The sequence below is a fragment of the Pomacea canaliculata genome, linkage group LG4 (genome assembly GCF_003073045.1).
Source record: "Pomacea canaliculata isolate SZHN2017 linkage group LG4, ASM307304v1, whole genome shotgun sequence".
NCBI classification, from domain to species: Eukaryota; Metazoa; Mollusca; class Gastropoda; order Architaenioglossa; family Ampullariidae; genus Pomacea; species Pomacea canaliculata.
In genome coordinates, this window is record NC_037593.1 from 14,315,711 (window position 1) to 14,336,943 (window position 21,233).

Genomic DNA, 21,233 nt, shown 5'->3' on the forward strand with positions numbered 1-21,233 from the left:
CTGTTTATCCCATTGGCTGAATATGCCATGTGGTTGGCGTCCATATTGTTGTCTGCTATCCCAGGTTTAGCTCGATCACCCGAAGCTTAATTAATCTTTTCACGAGTGAAGTTTCCCGAACATTTTAAGAAAACATTTTATTAATGGAAAAGAAACAGAAGTGCTTATGCAAATCAGTCCGAGCATACACTTGCAGAAGCCTGAAAGTCGATGCGATGTACACACATTTTTCTCCCCGATGATACAATGGACTGCAGCAGACGTTTTCCAAGTGTGCAGTGTTTTGTTTGGGGGTTTTTTTTTTTTTTTAGACAAAGGAACGATTACTATTAGATGCAACTAAAGGCATATGATGAAAAGTAATTATCAATGTCTGTCGTCATAATTGCTTATAGTTGTTTACGAGACATCATTCAAAATGAGTTCCGGAAAAGGTCCGCGCATTTCTTAATTTTTACCCATAGCACGGATGTCCGTATATATATATACGCGCACATCAGTAGCATATAGTTTACTTGCTCCATTCTCTCGGTCGGAACTTTTTCTGGTAAATCGCATATAATTTTTAATTATGGTTTGTTGATTGTATAAAAGTTTTGTCAAGGATCGACAATGAAATGTTACTGTTACGCGTGCATTACTTTATTATTGACGTTTAGTTCAATTTGCATATATATATATAGTGCATATAACGATATCGTCGCCTTTGCCTTTATAGAGCCAACAGTGTTCTAATTTACTCGAATCAAACCATAACCTACTATCTTTCCATACGCAAAATGAGTATGTCTGCAACGTTTGATTTGGAGCAAATGGTGTGGATTTATACAGGAACTATCTAAACCTAGAGCCCCTCCTACACAATTAGCTCAGCTTTATTTAATACGTATGATTGATTCAGGATGTCAGAACTATCAACTGGCACATAGTTCATATTTAAAGTCTGCCATGCAATTATGTCCACAAAAATGGAAGGTGGTAATCTGCCCTGCGTACCGCAACGCGGGCGCACGCGTGCGCCCGCGGGCGCCTATGACGTGCGGGCCGTATCGCAGGGAAATTTGAGTGAGCGCCCGCGGGCGCACGCGTACTAGCTTTAGAGGTACTACGCCACGGGCGCAAAGATGGCCGCCATGGTTGTCGAGTTTAGGCGTGTCGATGATATTCACGGTGGATCTTCTAATAAATAAGTATTTTGCAACAGATAGATATATACGACGACAAAGAAGTGTATTAAAAGTTCAGATTTCATCGTCATGTCTTTCTAGAGATGGTAGATGAATTTGCCTTCGATCTTGAAACTCCGAATCGGAACCATAACAACAGAAAGTCTACTCGTCGTTTGTGTTTACGTGATATACTTGACTACCGCATTGCTCTTTCCACATAATCTTTAATTCTTATGGACTTTTTTTCCTCTTTTAGTTCCCAAATGAATGCCACTAGAAGTTTATTGTTTGGCGCTGCAATAGATTGCTTCTATTAATTCGTCGTCGTTGTCAAATAGATCCATCAACAAAATTATAGTCTCGACTTCGCTGTCAGCCGCCATTTTAACAGGCGCCCACGGTGGGCGAAGGGTATCACAAGCTCTTTAGGGCGTGAGTGAGCGCCCGCGGGCATCCGCGGTGAGCGCCCGCGTTACGGTACGCAGGGCTGGTCACCATATCCAGTTTCACTAGACCACATAAAGGATGGGTTCTCCCAACCCTACCCAAGTTAGTGTGGCGCTTCCAAGAAAATTATGCAGGGGAAGGAGGTAGGAGTGGGGTTAAACGAAAACATGACCCAGTTTTCACCATTTCAATCACACCAATCTTCAACTGTAGTGCAGCTGGGAAGTCAGTTTGTGCACACTGATACTGCATATTCCTTTCACAAACTTACCCTTTGCCAGTTATCACCCTTCACCCCATATTTTTTTTTTAAATGCCAAGCTGCCCCAGCATGTTTCATGTGCAGGATTTCCTTCTGGTTACTGCAACCTTGCTACTAAAGGCCCAATAGTTGAGGACACTGTGCAACTTTTTTGCATGATGTCTTTGGCTTATAAGTTTTCTCCAGCTCCGATAGTCCCCTTCCCCACATTTCTGCCATATTTCCCATTCTTCATTGCATGAAGTTCAACTGGAAAATACAGGTACTAATTTTTTCAAAGTTAAAAATATCTACTCACTGGTATGTTTCTCCTACCTTTCTCAAAGTGCTGAACATGTGAGACCTACATTTATCAATCCTTAATATTTGCCAGTGTTCAAGCATCACCTAGCCTGTTTTATTGTAATTCTAGAGTGTGCTAACTTGTTCACACCAATACCTTTTCCTTAAAAACACACCCAGTTTTAAGGGATGTCAATGCGTTCTTTATTCAAGATTCTGCAAATCATACAATGCAGTTCATTACATTCATTCATATTTTAGTGCAAAGAGGGCAGTAGCTAACATTTTCTGCCAAGTAGCCAAGCTCAACCCTTTGATTTCTGAAATCGTTAGACAACATATACACAAGGTGGCAAGCTAATTGTTTCACTCTCATCTTGTAAAATAAGTCTACTAAACATAATCTAACAGATACAAGAAGCAGTGTAGAGCTGGCTTGATGTGCCACACGTTACTGGTCTTTTCGAGAAGTTTCCAACTCATCACGCTGCAAGACCTGTATCTTTCTCTTGTGTCGCTCAATTGCTTCCTGCAAAAGCATCAATGCAAAATGAAGAGTGGCTTGGTCAACACATTCACTTATTGAATGTGAGGCTTTAATGTTTCTAGAAATATTTGAATTGCAGGAAAATGTTTAATATTTAACCTCTAGATGTTAATCTTCCATGATAAAATGTTACAGTTTATTCAAAAATAAATAAAATAAAATTAAGCAGAGAGTAAATGATTATTCAGAAATTCCCATATTCAACAAAGGTATGCGTAAATAGTCACAAATATACATATTTTTCCCTAACACGTTAATGATGCTATAGAGCAAAGCACAAGAGGATGGCAAGATTCCATCTTTCAGGAGACAGGCTTCAATTATTTTTGAGTGTACCAAAAAGCCAGTTACCTGTCAAACTTTATCCAATCTGTTACAATCTTTCACAGAATGATGTTCACAATGTCTTACTCATTCTATTATTTTCTTTTATAAAAGACTTCTCAAATAAGGCAACTCATTAAAGCAAAAGATTACATTTAAAAGTAACTGTGCTCACGAATATGAGACTAGTTTGATGGAGTGCAAGTGCCACACCTTTAATAGATTAATAGTATTTTATAAAATATAAAAAATATCAATTGCAGAATAATAAAATTAAACCTCTAAAATATTAATATGCACTTGAGAACAAAGATCAACACAAAGCAATATTTTGTTGCACTAAGTAAAGATGAACACATCTTCAACTTAAAAAGTTAGTTAAAGTGATTTGAAGGTCTACCAGAATGCAATTTTATTTTTCAAATGACTGACCTGAGCTCAGCTTTACTTCCCTCAATCAAAGCGACTCCCTCCTCACAAGCTTACAAACATCAAAGTGAATAGACAGAAAGAAAAAGTGGATGAGCTGGAACCACAAGTTAAATTATCAGGTACACCTGTGACAGTCATGATATCAGTCTTTAGAGTTTAGATGGACTGAGCTCAAGACATCAGTCTTTTGAGTTTAGACGGACTGAGCTCAAGTCATTCAAGAAAAAAAATTCTGTCAGACCTTTATCCATAAAGTATATGGCAAACAGGAAATGAAAAGGAGTAGGAGAAAGACTACAAACTTTAAATATATGTTATTACACATTTCTGAAAACAAGCAAATGCAAAATGGAACAAATTACCAATCTATAACAGATTCAAATGATGTGAACAAGGAAAGCATATCACAGTAAGGATGAGTAGATAAAATGTCATCTTGCAGCGATATACTGGTCAGTCTCTTTTACCTGGTGATCACGAATGGCTTTCTCATGATTTGCTATCTCTTCTGTCATGTGTTCCCTTAATTTCTGCAACTGCAATGCTGCCTGGAATATGGGACCAGACACCAAAAGCAAAGCACTATGGGTACACAAGTGTAAGTGCATTAATTAAATAAATGCCTACAGAAATTAAAGGCACACATCAAAACGTTCCCGACAAAGTTCTTGTATCAAGCGATAAGAATTTGTGCTGCAAATTGTTTTGGTATAACCCTCATGTAAGCAAGTTGATCGCAGAGAGCTGACATTTTAAATTTGATAATGTATTTATGAAAGATGCTTTTCATACAAGGTAATCATAAAATTGTGAAGAGCACAGTGAAAAATGCTCTAGCCCAATGATTTCAAGCCTCCGACTTCACTTCAGAAAAACTCTAGTACAAGTATAGGTAAAATATATCTTCTCTCAAAACTCCCATCTTGAAAATGGTCATTTTTTAAAAAACTCACATTTGTGGTAAAAATATGGCTGCAGATAAAACTTGCCTGATAAAACTCTTGTTGTGTGCCATTTAATTTCGGCAAAAGAAGCAGATACATAGAACTATGCAAACTATGCAAAGCGTGTAGCTCCCATGCAAAATCTTGATATTAGAATTGGAAAAAGGATCACAAGCTGTGAGAGATATATGGACAAGCAGCTACATATGAAAAGATTAGTGAACACTGGAACCTTATGTTCTTCTATCTGATCTTCATGGTATTCCACCTCCTCCTCGAGATGGCGTCTCAGTTTTGCCAGTTGATCCCTTTCCTGCACATACACTCACGTCAGCATGGTTCCTCTAATAAACCATTACCTACAATCGCTGAATTCACTGATGTAAAGTCAACACCTGTCCAATAAATTGCAAGTTGTGTCCTATAGGCCAAACTTTCACTGTCCAGCAGGAAAGAATGATTTGACTCAGAGGAGGGGGGTGAAAGTACAACAAAAAGTCAATTTGTCCTAGTTAGGTCCCTTTTTTTATTATTATATGCAGAGACTTTGCTGATCAGGTACTCATTTAGATCAGAGCACTTCATACTACAGCAGTGCATCGAAACCATTGTGAAACCCACTGAAAATTTCCTGGAACAAAATGGACCTAGCTGAGACAACTTGGGGTGAAATGGTCTCGAGGCAAAATGACTGGCCCCAATATACAATATATGTATATAAACATATACCCACAAGCTTCCTGTAAATTTAGGTACAGCTTCCATGTACAAAATCAGTGGAAGCTATTTTAGTCCTTTTTCCTTCATTTTCCAGACAAAGTAAGATTAACACAAATCTCTACATAACCCTTTGAAACCTTGCTATTTGGAAAATAAGTCTGGACAGCTCAAAAACTATGATTCTCTGCCACAAGAAACAAAACCCATCATCACTCAAGATGAACAATCATTTCACCCATGTTTTAAGTTGCTTTCTGCCATTTAAGGCATTGGCTCTCTTTTTTAATTATTAAGTAAGAAGTTCTGTTGATATGTTATATAGAAAGTTGGGATTTGTGAAAATGCATTAACTTGCTTAACTCTGATGTCAGTTTTGTACTGCATTGTGGATGTAATGACAGAAGCTGGTTAGTAAATAAAGACCATGTAAACTGCAGATGATAACTGGAGATAGTGATATAAGTTTGTGACGTGTTTATTCCTAAGGATGAATGACTGTTCTTTTTTAACTTTAAAAAATGAAACCAAAACTGAGAATTATTCAGGTATGCTTAAAATAGTTTTCAAAAACAATATTGAGATATAAATAAAAATATTATACCTGCATAAAAAAAAAATTACCATGGAAAGTTTATCAATGATACTTTAGAATAAAATTTACCAGTTTCTTGAAGTACAATTCTTCATGAGCTGCCTCCATCTTTCCAAAGGCACCACCTGCGTCACTACACATATTACCAACCAATTTAAGATGGAGAAATGGCAACCCAAAATAACCATTCTTCAAGAATTGTTCTTAACACGGTAAAAGCAAGTAGGAGATTCTTATCCTAAAAGCACAGCAATGCCATCAACCTCAAAAAAGGCCCAAACCACTTAACAAAGTTATTCTCATTTGTACATAGCTACCTATTCACTATAAGGCTCATAAGCCTTGATAAAATCTTAAGTCAAATATTAAAAGAATTTATTTTTTAAAGGTATCATTGTGCAATCTCTTTCTCTAAAAGTCAGTTTTATCAAACAATTTACAGTTTAAGATTTTCATTTAATTCAGAAATACTATCTAAGTATGTCTGATATGCAGGAATATATATGTGCACATGATGACAGCACACACAGTTTATTTCAAAGTCAAAAACCATCTAAACCTGAAAAAGTTTTCTAAGATTTAAATCTACCTAGGATAAAAATAAAGCCTATATTTTTCAATATTTAATAACGGATATGAACCGCACAGTTGATATTAATTAAACTGAAAGTTTTCTCATTGTACTTTATTACTAAAATACAGGTAGTCCTCGACTTACGACGTTGATCCATTCTTAAGCGGCGTCGTAAACCGAATTTCGACGTAAGTCGGATCATACATTAATACAGTACTGTACCATAATAACAGTACAGTACTGCAAACACTTAGCCTATCCAAACACCTAACACAGTACCCTACATAATTATCAATAAACATAAGTACAGTAAAATATTGTGCAGTACAATACATTTAACAATGATTTTGGTCTTCCAACCAAAGCACCAATAATCTTTCCATCTCAATAATAAGCCCACTACATTGCTTTGTTATCACTGTCGCTTTCACAGGAGCAGATCCTTTCACAAGTTCAAGGATGCGATCGTTATACTTGATAATCGTAGCGAGAGTCAAACGGAATGAGCGTTGTATAAAGCGTTGTAACCGCGAAACAACGTAACTCGAGACTGTCGTAACCTAAGGACTATCTGTAGTGTATGAAAACTTGATACATACCGAACACTTCCACCTGTACCACCTCCCTAAGACAGAAAAGATAAAGCACAGATGAATTATATTTTATATAGCATGTGAAGCTAATAAAGTCATTTTAATAAATCCTTTTACTTTAATTTTTTTTTAAATGTATATACCAGTTCTCTCCACGTTCAGTGCCAACAGCTCTAAAAAAGGTGCATGCATGAGAGTCTACTGCTAAAGGTAAGGTAAATTGCTAACAAATTTGGTACTACCATGTTTCTTTCAAGAATTTCTACACTACATTGTATCTAAACTGGACAATAGCCCTTCACAAGACAACTCAAAATGCTGCAGAGTTCTGTGTCAATGTTAAAGCGATTGTAGATATTGTGATGCAGTCTTAAATTAGTGTAAAAGTGTTGAAAAATTTATTTTTATGATTTCATATGACTGAAGCAACACATACTATTTGATACTTTACTCACATTCCCCTTATATCTAATGCCAATGATCGTTTATATCAAAAGATTCTGTCGAATTTTAGACTGACCACATTCTGTTTTTGTATTTATTCATACAGACCTTGTCTACTTTTGCATAATGCAAGCAAACTATCTGTATAGCAGGACTGCTGTTTTTAAAAAAAAAGTTGTTTCCAAGATTATATAAGCTTTTTATACATTATGATAAAAGTTGTAATGAGAAAGAATAGCCCAACATGACGTTTTATATAGATAAAGCATGCCAGAAATTAGTTACGTCTTATTAGCATTGACTCAATCATGTAACTGCGCAATCTCCCACGCACGTACACATATAACATAGCCTCTCTTACTTCATGCAGTCCGAAATCGAAAATGAATTTGAAGTTACCAACCTTCCCAGCACCGGAACCCCACTCTCCCATTCCACTCATGCAGCGAATTCTGAAACATTGAATTCAATGTTAACTGAACTGATGAACTACATGTTACGAATACGACGCAAATATATATATATATCAAGGACACACAATTTCTTTATCATATATATTCATATAGCCACCTTAAAAAGATACTAAACAGATGTTTTTTTGCTGTCCACTGATGTAATGAGACCATAACAAACATTATTACAATTATTAAAAGCTGACAAAGGCAAAAATGGTTTTCCAAATTATATTCGACGCATGATGACATGCAAATCCTAATTGTGAGACTTTCCCAACAAAAACTAGTTTTAAATATAGTAAACAACATAAAAATCCGAATATTTTCATCGACTTTGTGCAATGGTTAGCCACAAAATAAGCTGGTGAAAAACATACCCTACAAGACGTAGAACGTTAGGAAGCCTACAATTCAATGCCATTTTCTTTTTGCTGAAGGTCGTTACGGTAGACCACTCTTCGGTCTAGTGCGGTTTATCTCTCCTGATGCAGTCCCGTTTATGTTGAGTGGCAGACCATAGATATGTTGCAAAAAACAACAACAACCCACAATTAAAAAAAGAAAGTTTAAAATACTGAAAATCCAAAAATGAAAATATGTTACGATATAATTATTAAAATATCGTCTATAGCAATTCTCAGAGGATTTTCCACGAAAAAAAAATTCATTATTTCAATCCCCGGACCGTTAAATATAAAAGGAGATCGAATTTAGAATAAAAATATAATAATGATGAAAGTCTCGTTAACAAATATATACGTCTTTGATATAAAGTGTGTTAGAAATATGCGCTGTTTGCTGAGAAGTTTCGTGGCATTTCAGCTATAGTCTATATAAAACTTTAGTTGTTAAAAAGGGTTTACGTATGAGGAAACACTAAGCAGGGATTCTCTTGTCGGAGTAGTAATCTGAAGTGGTTTTTTTTTTTAATGAACACTCAACCGGTTCAAAGTTGTTTTAGATGTTTTATCCAGTTCAGTTTAACTTTTCGTCTTGAAATGAAAAATTTTCTTTCAAACTTCTTTAGAGAAATTCCGTACTTGAGTGAGTTTTGGCGTAAATTATTCAGACATAACCAACAAAAAATAGTCTACTCGATCATGTTCGTGATTGGTGGGATAGCGTTAAAGTATGATTCTGGCATAACTCGGTTGACTTAATATTATTAAAATAAGACCCTTTCAATAACTAAGTAGTCATCAATGAGTAAAAACAACAACCCCGGTTACGCGCTTATCCGGAAGTTTAGAACTATTTTTCCGCGGATGCGTAGGAACGAGAACGGCGCGACTGGGTTAGAGATAGAGCAGACGATAAAGGAAAAAAGTAACGCTTGTGATCTACCAGTGTGTTTTCTTCTCTAGTCTCGTCATGTTTTGTGCTCCACAACTACTTCAGTTCTAGATTTTAATGTGCACAAGACAACACCGTTCTTTCACTCAATGGATAAATATTAAGTTCTTTCATACGACGAGGACCGACGTACAGAAGTACACTCTATCGTGAACACAGCATGGACCAGCGGCTCTTAAGTGCGTGAAAACGATGCGCAAAGTGACGATTTCTTAATCTTTGCTTCACCTCCGAAGTGTCACAGGTAAGCATGACTTCTCATGGTGTGTCAGGACGATGGTTAGTTTTGTTTATGTAGTATTATTATGAAGTATATAGTATTGTGTAGACAAAAACAAGTCATTACGCTCGAGCATTCATGCATTCATATGCTCACATGAATAAATAAATACACAAATACTTGAATTCAGGGAGTCAGTGCAAATTTAATGTAGGTAGATACACCTCCAAAACTCATAGTTATAAAGCAGGTGTAAGTTGTTGCTCCTGGGCAAGATGGATATATCATGGGCAACTATCTTCATATAGTTCTGAATTGTTGTGCAGCCCTCGCGTATGCTGCTTTACTGCTCGATATCGATGACAAAACTAACAAAGATAAACGAACGAAAAGCCTAGGTTCTAGACAATAATTCTGAACCTCAAATGAACGTTGTGCTAGGTAAATATCAAAGTTCACAAACAATTTCTTAAATTAAAATTATCTCCCACCCTTAAATATATTTGCTTACCTTTCAAGATATCGTGTGCCACAAGATAAAAGGAAGGAAATAGAATGAAATGATATTAGATGTATCACTGAACACACGAGGTATTGGAAACCTTAAGAAGGAAAATCGATATTTCATGCCTCTTTTGGATAAACTGAATCCATGGTGGTTTAAAAATATTGTTCTTAATGGGCCATAACGTCGTCTAATTTAAAGATTGTCTTTTGTTTAAAGCGGCACATTGCAAATAGGGGTGATAATGATCGCGACACTGTGCTTACCATGTTAAACCCGTGTAAAAAAGAATGTTTTCGCTTGAAAGTACTTGATAAAGACCGCAAAGAGATTAGTTGAATCTAAAAATTTATTGCTCCATTTATGTTCAATTCTGTTAGTAATTTATACACGAAGAGTGACTGTATACGATCGTTTGTAAAAAGCGATTGGTTCTGAGTACGAGAGAAATACCATTTTACAGAAAGGTGTTTTGATCCCGCTGTAAAGCGGCTCACTTCACTTAAACCTCCTGTAAATTACAGTTCTGACCACCTTGAGTACGAGAGAAGTACCATTTTGTCACTTCACTCAACTCCCTCTTTCCCCACCCCAGTACGCTCAGTAGGTAAAGGTTACAATACAAATAGTAGCTGTGTGTGTAAATAATGTAAATAAATCTGTCATTGAACTTATTTACCTATGTGAGCGTGTCAGTCCGAACGAGTGTTTGCGTGTCCTCGTCGTGTGAAAAAAGATGAACGTGTATCACTAGAGCGAAAGAGATGTGTGTCGTCCGTAGTTGTGACACAACAGCAGAGAACACATATGAAGTTCCATAGAAAACACACTTTTGTCTGGGAAAAAGCAGGGTCTTTTGTGGATTCCAAGTTCGGCTAAATGCAGGTGTATAGTGGACGGGGAAAAAAAAGCACACACAACGCGAGGTATAGCTTAGACAACACACCCGACGAATGAGAGCTAGAATTTTAACAGAAAACCTCATTGAGAACTTTCATCCTCTTCCGTGGAACACCAGAGAGGGGCCGCAGTCATAAGCCTTCGCGTGAGTGAGAAAGCGCATCGCTCCGGCTATAAATAAATTGTTCCGTGACCCGTATCGTTTTATGCTGCATGCGTTCAGCCCGACTACTCCTTCATGATTTTAGCAATGCTCATTGCTCATTTTGAAATGCTCATCATTCAAGGACAAATGCTCATTACTTGAGGAATGTTTACTCATCACCTCGCTCGCTAACAGTTAAGGTGATGAGACAAAAAGTTCATTAAAGGTCTTAGCCTCTTACAAAGTTCTCTGCTGTTAGTTTCGGGAGCCTGAACAATGAATGTGACTAAACCGGAAGGTATGTATACACCAACCTCGTTTCAGTAGTTAAATAGAAAAACTTTGTCTGCAAGCAGTCCAGTAATGCAAGTTCGTTGTTTGACCTACATCGTCTTTGACAACGATTTCTACGACAAAGCTTTAGTTGTCGCTGTTTCTAACCTTTTCCTGTCATTTTCTCTGGTTTGAAATTACGCACGATCCGCAAATCTACGACGACATCATTCTGACGCTTAGGACACTGAAAAATGACCACTTGTGGTGTAAGTGACGTCACTCGATTGCTTATTATGGTGATCCATAACTGCGATTGTAAGTACTTTTGTAACCTTATTTTTCTTAAGCGGTTGAGCACATCCTTCATCATTTAAGCTCAACTTGCAAAACCGCCTATAGTTAGTATCTGAAATAATTAAATGAGCTTAAATTGTATATTTGGCTTAAAGTTTGACATAAAATGCGACAGTCTCAGTAGTCATTTGACAAAATGCGCCACAGTAGACAGCGTAAGCTGCACATGTTTTGGCCACGACTATTAGTATGACTGAGGAACGACTCCTCAGTCTATTCGCAAAGTTTACTGGCCGTTTCGAGAGGTAGAGCGAATTCAGGCAAAGTTAACTTAAGTTTCAAGTACTTAATATCCTCCTCCTCCTCCTCCTCCTCTTTTTCTTCTTCTGCTTCTTCTATAGCGCATCACCAAGTTTATTGTTCACCCAGTTCATCGCAATTGAACTATGAAGTAAAAAAGATAAAGAGGAACAACGAAAAAATTCGATTTTGTAGCACAAGATATGCACCAAATCTGTTAATTTTTTTCTCAAATACAAAATAGGATTTTGACACAAATTACTGGCTAGGGCCGTTGCAAGCTGTCATTGTAGAAGGAAAACTATACCTTGTCACTCACTGTGTTAAAGTAGCATTCACTGGCGCTTTCGACATGTATCGATACATCTTCTTCAGCAATAGCGAAGTGAGTGGTGTGTTCAATGCACACGACCATGAGATGAAATCAGGACATGTGACTGAATAAGACCATTGTAGACTGCCTGCAGTTGATGTCGCTCTCGATCTCCACTGAGGGAAGGCTTTACAGCAACGGTGTTGCCACTGAGCCTGGCGGTCCAAGTGATAGTGACAGTCGGAAAGACCATTTTGCGAATGTTCGTCACCGGCGAGGACTCCCTTCCCTGTTCTCCTAGTCCTCGTTTTAGTTTTTTCTCCGTTTTCTCTAAATAAGACTGCCGATCACAATCACGGCACTCGATATAGTAGATGGCACCTGGCTTGTCCAACTTGTCAGTCGTGTCTTTAGGTGTCACTAGTCTGCTGGGGATAGTCCTGCATGCTTTAGCATGGACAGTGACCCCGTTCTTCTTGAAGACTAATGTCCTTCACATGCTACAAATATCAGGATTGGATAACATCTCATAAAATAACTTCACAATTTGTGACGCACATAAATAAAGGGCCAAATTTCTATGTCCATAACGTAAGATAATGAGAAAAGAATCCTCCTCCTCGGACCCCCGGCCGGAAGCGTGAATTCTGCGTATAATAAATAAGATTTTTTCGAAACGATTTTAAAAAAACGATCCAAAAAACTGTTTCGGTGTGGTAACTATAAATTTTTTTTAATTGTTATATTTTCTAGTTGACTATATTCACACTTCAAGTAAATGTCTTCATATCTAACATGAGGTCAGAATCTTGGGTCCGTTCTATACGATGGTATTACTCAGTGTCTGCATAGTAGCAAACGAATTAGACAGTCCCTGAAGGCATTGCTGAGCAATACGAAACTTACGAAGTCGGTCGTGCAGCCAATTTGTACACCACTGTCTCTTACTTTTTCCATTAAGCGAACCAAGTTTTCCAACCTACCGGCATAATTGTACTCTGGAACAACTGCAACAGCCAGGAAGTGGATGGCACCCGGAAGCATAAATATGACGTACCCAGCCGTGCATGCCAGGATGGTCAAGGTCATCTGACGGTCCCGCCTGGAAATGGCCTCCTCGTCGACGGTGCTCTTGATGGCCTTGCGGTCGTTGCTGTGACGTCGCAGGAAGCAGACGACGAGAGCGTTGAAAAAGGTGAGCCAGACGAGGGGGACGAAGAGAAAAATAATTTTGCCGGCGGCACTGAATGCATCGACGATGTCTCTGTTACGAAAGTACCAGTCCGTGTAACCTATGACAACAGTTTTGGATCCATTTACTCCTGACTTTGTATAGTAGAGATACTGAAGAGGAACATAAAAATGATAACAGGCGGTGAGGAAGAAGACTGCTGCGATGAAGAGAAGAGGATGGCGAGCGAGGATAAACTGTTTCACGTGTAGCGGACGGGAGACGGCGTAAAGTCTCTCTGAGCTCATGAGACAGGCTATAAATAAAGACGCCCTGTACAGGACATTGCCTACACTGATTGCGACATACAGATAGAAGAAAGAGTAAGCGTACATTTCCTTGGGTACAGTGATCACGCGTTCTGCAGTACCGTTAATAGCTTTGAAAATGACAAAACAAAACTGGGAGACACTGATGCTTAACATGAATTTCCCACTCGGACTGTTTCGCATGGATCTTTGCCCGAATATTGCCGTTTTGATGGCGTTGATGGCAAAGCAGACGTATGACAACACATGTTGTGTGTGTTGCAGAGCGTCCGAGATTTGCTGGTAGTAAGTATCGGCAGTCACCGGGGCGTAGCCAATAGAACTGCGTGTCAAAGACACGCGATGATCTTGGGTGTCGTTCCCAGGAGGTTCGATTGTAGAAAAAGCAGGGACAGGCGTGTCAGCCATTAGACTTACAGACGAAAAAAGTATGGCATTTGTTAATGAAATTAGAAAGTTAAGTCAATGCTCACGAACTCACACGTACTGAGATTTAAAATGCAGAAGTGCAGAGGAAACAATAGGGTCCTCTCTCACGTGGCAATGTAATAAGACGTAAGGAAGAAACCATCAGGATTGGATTCATGTAACAGCGGTTCCACGAGAGGATATGCAATTAGAAAGGCAGACAGATGACTGGAATCATTTAAGATAAAAAAAGAAGTTCCTCAGTTGATTGATCAGGTACTCATACCTAACACTTCGGTCGACTTGGTGGAGGAGTGCTGAGAGTTCACCGAGTCACGACTCCAGGTTCCGCCTTCCGTACAGCAGTATAATTCACCTCAAAAGGCTTTGTTGAAAATCATTTTGTACAGATTGAAAACCAATAAGCTGATAGGATCACGGCAGAGGAACAAGTTTTATAGCAGGGTGGATCATTATTAAGCAGATGTTTAACATCAGAAGAATATTCGAGAAGTGCCTGGTAATTAAGTTCGCACTAAAGCCGATTAAAGATAAGGGACTGTTTGATTATAAAGACGGCGACGATAATGATTGGGATGACGACGGCAGCAGCGACGAAAAAGACGATTCTAGTACTGTAACACTATACCACTAGTTGTGTACATCATCAGCTGTTATGTTATTTAAAGGTCTATTGTTTGCTCATTTGTGTAAACCATGCATGAGCTATTTTTTAAAAAATCAAAGCTTTCTTATTTTCGAAACCAAGCACGGTTAAATGCGACAAACCTGTCTTGCGAGTTAATAAAGCAAAATCAATAAGGACTTGAGGATAACAACTATTACAATTCTTTTTAAAAACTCGTTTTTAAAATAGATAAAATGGGTTATTTTATTTACTTATTGTCAAACCCACAGCACAGAAAGATTTTCCTACCGGATTGCAACTATATCTGTAATTATTATTCGTTGACAATGAAAATGTCTCCTCACAATTATTTGCTATCTTGCAATTAGCAAAACAGATAAGTGAAGATATTTAAATACCTGTCTTTGATGTAAAGCAAGGTATTATTTATGAAACTATCGTGTGCACATACGCTAAAAAATGCATTTACCCACAGGACTCAATTTATATTGTGCGCACGCACACACACACACACCGAAGAGGAGGAAAAGCTTACTCTTATAATTGTTTGTAGATTGATTTAAATTTATTTAGCTTCAAATAGTTTCTTGTCAACGCCCTACTAATTTCATTTTTTACTGATCGGGATATGTATTTTTCGAGTTGGCTGGAACAGCAGACATTTGTTATCTGTTAAACAGAGCTGTTGCATAAAACGTGTTGGCTGTGCCATGGTGATTCTCAATGGAATTTTTAAATATATCATACAGTGAGCATTTACGCATCGTCAGAGCAACAGTAACAGGAGCTGAGTTTCGGCACTACATGCTGATAGCCATAAGAACACATTGTCAAGATTCAACATTTTTTATTCTTTCACCATTGGTATGGAGATATTAAGGATGGAGTGATATATATACACACACATTTTTGACACGGTCAGGGAACAATGAATGCCTATTTTAAGCGAAATTTATGTCTGTATTGTTAAAATTAGTATGATGATGATGATGATGATGATGATGAGGAGGAGGAGGAGGAGGAGGAGGAGGAGGAGGAGGAGGGGGATCATATAGAACTTTTCCCAATTAGCTCAGTGCGCTTTATTAACAAGAATACTACAAACAGTCCAGTTCTAAATAAAGTTACACACTAGTATCAAGACACACATGCACTCGTATGACAGACGCCTTCAGAGCAAACACACTCACATAACACCAGCACAGGCCATAACATAAAAGATGACGTCATGAATTTAAAAAATAAGCTTGTCTTCAGTTTGGACTTAAAGGTGGTCAACGAATCAGCGTGACGAAGGCTGACGAGTAATTTGTTCCAATGGCTTGACAGGTAAAAGCCCTCTTTGTCATAATGCAGCTGGAAAAGGTCTGGTGTCTCTTGTCAGAAGATGAACAGAATAGTCGTGTGGGAGTCTAGATGGGAGTGAATTTTAAAAGGTATTGAGGACCGATATCAGAAACACCGGAATAAGTCAGAGGCAACTTTATAGGCTGTACGATCAGAGACCGCTAGACAGGGAACGATAGATGTCAAGCCCTAGATGCAATTCGTTTCTGCCTTTAGAATATATCTGCGTGATCCAAGGTTTGTCATTCCAGAAATTTGTAGAGACATGCGTCAATACTTCAAAACCCTCAAAACAGCATCAAAGCTTCATGCGTTTGTTCCAACTTGTATGGAATAAATCTTTATGCTTGGAACAGTCACCGGCCTCGGTCGCTTTGTGAGTACACGTTCATAGTGTTCTTTCCTGCAGCTCTGGTTATTTATTTTAAGAAAGAAGCTTAGACTATTTCTTTTGTGTTGTAATTTCATTGACTCTTTCTGGACCTTTTAGTCTCGCCCATGTCAAACTGGATTTATATTTCTTAGTTAATTTGGCGGTAGCCGTCGTTATTTAGTATGAATGGGGGAGTGAGGCTATTTTTGGTTTGTAAGAAAGTCAGCGAGTGTGGTTAAATTTTTTCTCACAGAATCTGTGCTTTATATATAGACAGGGCCTGCGGGAGAAAGGTGCAGATTGTGCTGGAACAAAAGAAAACGCAACTGTTTGGATGAATGCGAGAGTAAATCTGATGTGAACGATAGCACCTCTGACAAAAGTCCAAGCCGCATGCGCACTGACATACTAGAATGATTGGAGATTTGGTTTGTCTTATGATTAATGTCAAGTCCCAAACGCAGTGAAACTGAAAAAGTACCAGTGACTGTCATTGTTGTAGCTAATATAGCTGCTGCCACCGCGGCTAATTCAAAGGCGAAGGTAGTGTGTTTAATGATCCCACTCTTGGTTAAGGTTCTTAGCTAGCCAAACGATAGTCTCTGATGTAATCTATTTTTAGATGTATTATGGTCATTCTGGGTGTATTGTTCTGGGTGTAAGTTAACCAGGTTGTTAAATGTAGTGAAACTATTCACTTCAACAGCATCTTGATTTGGTTTCTTTTTCGAAAAACCATGATTTGCCTACAAAATATCAAGGACCTCTGTATATATGCGTGTGTGTGGTTTTTTCTTTGTTGCTTTTCTTTGTTTGTTTTTTTAATTCCTTAAAAAATCAGAATCTTTGGTTGTATCAGATTAATGAGTATTTGACTTTTTTCGGAGTAAAAGCCAGTATTTGAACGTAGACTGTCTATATATTTTTGGAAACTAATTAAAAATTTTAAAATCCCCCAGTTGTCGATGAAAACAAGGGAACTGAAAGGTAGGCCTCGAAATTTAGCTGCTTAGCACAATACAGACAATACGACAAGGAAAGGAGGAGTGAATGGAATGATGTTAAAATAGCGTAAGACAGGCGTGAACAACGATCATGTAATTACAGTTTATTATAAAAGTTATAAACACAGGTCAAAATAATATTCATAAAACTACCATACATTATTTCACAGCCTACCAAATCGTTTGTAGTCTTCTATCATCGTCCCTGCCCTTGTCTTCTTTTTACGGTATCTTGTCAAATTTAATGTAATTGTTTCTAGAATATTTCGGCGCAAAAAATTTCAGGATTTGCTCTGCAGCAAGTTTTTTTGGGCTATATTCTGTGCTGTAGAAGCAGACATCGTCCACATTATGTTAAATGATGACCAGGACGGAAAGCTCACCAACCTTATTTTGTTTTTGGCGTTTGTAGCAGGAAGTAACTCTTCCGAGTCATTTGGCAAACTATTTTGTTTTCTGGTTTGTAGCGGAAAATAGCTCCTCGTAACCATTGGACAAAATCCAAATTATTTTCAGGCAGTTGATGACCCGAGGAGTCACTCTACATGTGTCACTTGCTCTCACTCATGCAGTCACCTGGACTTTTGCGCGTTCTTTTCTTCAGTTTTAAACAGAACAACTAAATCTGCCCTTTTACAGGCCCTGTATACATTTAATTGTATTAATGAAGATATGGTACTTAATAAAAATTACACGATAATTGTTTAAAAAAAAACTAATTCTTAATGCACATCCAGAAAGTTACTAATTATTCCACAACTCTAATTATCAAATATTCTAATAGAAACAGTTTTTTTTTTCAGTTTTATTGTCAACAGAAGAATGCTAGCGTTTATGGCTCGGCACAAGGTTACTTTTATATCAACACTATTAATTACAGTTACTGCAGCCTTATGTTCCACTGATCCAATAAAAAAACCCAACAACAACAGATAACGAATATCTGAAAAATCACTGATGCTCCCTCTAGGAGACAGACGTTAAAACAAACTGGCACTGTCTCTTGGGAACGGGCGACTACACCTTCCTGTCCTGCTAATCTTGGTTAGCAAGCTCCTGCCTCTGAGAGGGGCTTATAGCCAGTTAGTAGAGCCAAATACTCCAAGGCAAAATATACTGCCTTGTCAAATACTCCATGGCATCTGACAGGCCCATCACTCCGTGGTATTAGCCAGGTCTTAACACTCCCGACCACATACTCCGTGGCCCATCTCCCGGCCCCGGACTGCGCCTATTGACAGCTATAAAAATACTAATTTAAATATATATATAATTTTTTTAATCAAAAAGATACCCGTAACTTAGAATAAAAAAAAAAAAAACAACAGTTATTTAGTAAATGTGGCTTGCGTTAGTATGTAAATGTCAGTCACCAGTTAAAATGACACACATGCGGACACATTTCAAAGGGCAGTGCATAAAGTCCCTGCAACCAAGAACTTCCCTGCAGACACATTCTAAATTTATTTTCTCGCCATGTGAACATTTTCTTCTTCTTTTTTTTTTTAATAATGAGTGCCGATACAAGAACAGTGTTTGATTTTTAACTTCAAGCTCCCAAGGCGGAGAATCTCCCTAATTTTTACGTAAGGAAATTAAATTCGTTTATTTCGAACGTCTGCACGAAAATTCCTGCACATAAGCAAATGCATTAAACAATCCCTGAAAGCTTTACTGAGCAGCAAGAAACTTAAGAAGTCCGACATGAAGCTCAACTGCAGGCAAAAGTCTTGAACTTCTTCCATCAAGCGAACCATGTTTTCTAGCCTGCCAGTGTAATTGTACTCTGGAACGACTGTAAGGGCCAGGAAGTGCAGAGTTGCCGGAAGTATAAATATGACATAGCCAGCTGTGCATGCTAGGATGGTCAACGTCATCTGACGGTCGTGCCTGGAAATGGCCTCCTCGTCAGCTGTTCTCTGTACGGTCTTGTAGTCGTCGCTGTGACGTCGCAGGAAATAGACGACGAGAGCGTTAAAAGCACTGATCCAGACGAGGGGGACAAAAATAAAAATAATTTTCCCGGCGGCACTGAATCCGTTGACGATGTTTCTGTTACCAAAGTACCAGTCCGTGTAACCGAAAACAACGATTTTCGTTCCGTTGATTCCTGATACCATATAAAACGTGTACTGAAGAGGAACATACATGTGATAACAGGCGGTGAGCAGGAAGATGGCGAAGACGAAGAGAAGAGGACGGCGGGCGAGAATGAACTGTTTGATGTGCAGCGGACGGGAGACGGCGTAAAGTCTCTCTGAGCTCATGAGGCAGGCTATAAATAGGCATGACCTGTACAGGACATTGCCTACACTGATTCCGACATAGAGAACGAACATATCGTAAGCGTACACTTTCTCGGGATCAGTGATAGCACGTTTTGCGATACTGTGAAGAACTCTAAATAATAGCCAAGTAAAATGCGAGGAACTGAGTGCTAACATGAATTTCCCACTAGAAGCCTTTCGCATGCATTTTTGAGCAAAGACGGCGGTTTTGATGAGGTTGACAATGAAGCATAGGTATGACGTCACGTCCTGTACAAACTGTAGAGCGTCCCAGACTTGCTGGTAGTAAGTGTCGGTGGACACAGGCAGTGAGTCAGTGAGAATCCATGTGGAAGTCATGTAAGAACCCTGACTGGTGTTTCCGGAAGTTTTGTTGGTAGCTAGCGCAGCAATAAGCAGACCTTCTGGGGAAAATAGACACAAGGTTAATGAAATAAGTAGAAAGCAATTGCTTGACTTAATATGCAGAACTACAGTTTATATCTGTAACCTTTTGAAATGCTCTGTGCACAGAGCGCAGCTCGTTTACCATAGTATAGGTGCATCGTTGTCTTCATTTGCTGAATGCCTTTAGAACAGGATGATAAATGTAAGTAGCGGGAATGAGTCAGCACGGCGCGGGCAGACCTAGTCGCAAGTGTTTAATCAGTAACAAGCGTTCTCAAAAATAGTTTAGATGTTAGAATGGAATAGAGACACGTTATAATTAACCGTCACCGGTAAGTGCTTCGCTTTCCAGGGAGACATGTCTGGGTCTTCCCAGCAAAGTGCAGTAATCACTTTTTTTTTTTTTTGGCTGGGGGAGGGGATATCAGGGCCTTTTTACAATTTACTTGAATTTTTCTTGTTTTTTTTTATGTAGATTCCGCTTTCTAATTCGTTTCATAACTTATTAATAGGCGTAGTAAATGACCCTATAAGCGACCTTTGGTGTAACTAATCCTACGAACATCTAATCCGAGAACCGCGAAGACTTCTTGAACGAGCTTCGACAGGCCCGAGAGAGGGTATGGTCGATTGTCGCCCAAGAGGTAGCGCCAGTGTTTACGTCTACCCCCAAGATGCGGCGTCTTCTATTAGATATTCGTAAAAATTTAGATTTGTGGATTCCAAGAACATCGGTCCCCTGTGATTTAAACTGTGTGGTGTAAAGAATCCTGTATGAGCGTTGTTTGATAAGACATCGCGAACACGTGCCGAAGTAATTCCTGTTATTCTTGCGATCCTACTGACGTTTTGGATCGAAAAAACTTCTAAGCGTTTTGTAATGAGTAATTTTTGGAAGTGATTGAGTTGAGATTTTAGTTCTATTTTATCGAGTATATTGTATAAGTGTATAAGTGATGCCACCTTTGCTTTTCGTAACTAAAAATAGACAAGGCTTGCAAGAGGCAGTTATAGCTGTTTTGGATTAAATAAAAGAGCGCGCTAATGATAAGATGAATGCGGAAGTGTTGAGTGTTTATTAGAGCATCTCTGTGAATTGGTGTTTTACGCCGAGCCCGAAACTAAGGCCATATCACGGCAAGGCAGCCAGCCCTGTAAGCAGTCGCCACATGCAGAGAAAGAATAG

General features: G+C 38.5%; 1 protein-coding gene across 2 annotated transcripts; it reads right to left on the bottom strand.

The window, feature by feature from the left end:
• Window positions 1-2,340: 2,340 nt before the first annotated feature.
• LOC112562085 (ATPase inhibitor mai-2, mitochondrial-like) lies at window positions 2,341-8,272 on the bottom strand. 2 transcript variants are annotated; one of them, XM_025235085.1, is made up of 6 exons: window positions 8,163-8,272; window positions 7,734-7,782; window positions 6,893-6,918; window positions 5,789-5,852; window positions 3,931-4,011; window positions 2,341-2,689 (listed from the first exon to the last, which is right to left on the bottom strand). In XM_025235085.1, exons 1-6 carry the CDS (start codon window positions 8,204-8,206, stop codon window positions 2,612-2,614), a joined length of 342 nt encoding a protein of 113 aa, XP_025090870.1. In that variant the 5' UTR covers window positions 8,207-8,272; the 3' UTR covers window positions 2,341-2,611. The 2 variants fall into 2 exon arrangements, with proteins under 2 accessions (XP_025090870.1, XP_025090869.1); XM_025235084.1 differs by lacking the exon at window positions 3,931-4,011 and adding an exon at window positions 4,640-4,720 and having other exon boundaries at window positions 8,163-8,260.
• Window positions 8,273-21,233: the final 12,961 nt, after the last annotated feature.

Excerpts from the sequence above, each read along its gene's own strand:
- LOC112562085 (XM_025235085.1), bottom strand. The coding sequence starts at position 8,206 with ATGGCATTGAATTGTAGGCTTCCTAACGTTCTACGTCTTGTAGG. Across the intron at positions 6,919-7,733 it reads GGGGTTCCGGTGCTGGGAAG|GGAGGTGGTACAGGTGGAAG; the intron begins GTTGGTAACTTC and ends TTTCTGTCTTAG. Across the intron at positions 2,690-3,930 it reads AAGCCATTCGTGATCACCAG|GAAGCAATTGAGCGACACAA; the intron begins GTAAAAGAGACT and ends ATGCTTTTGCAG.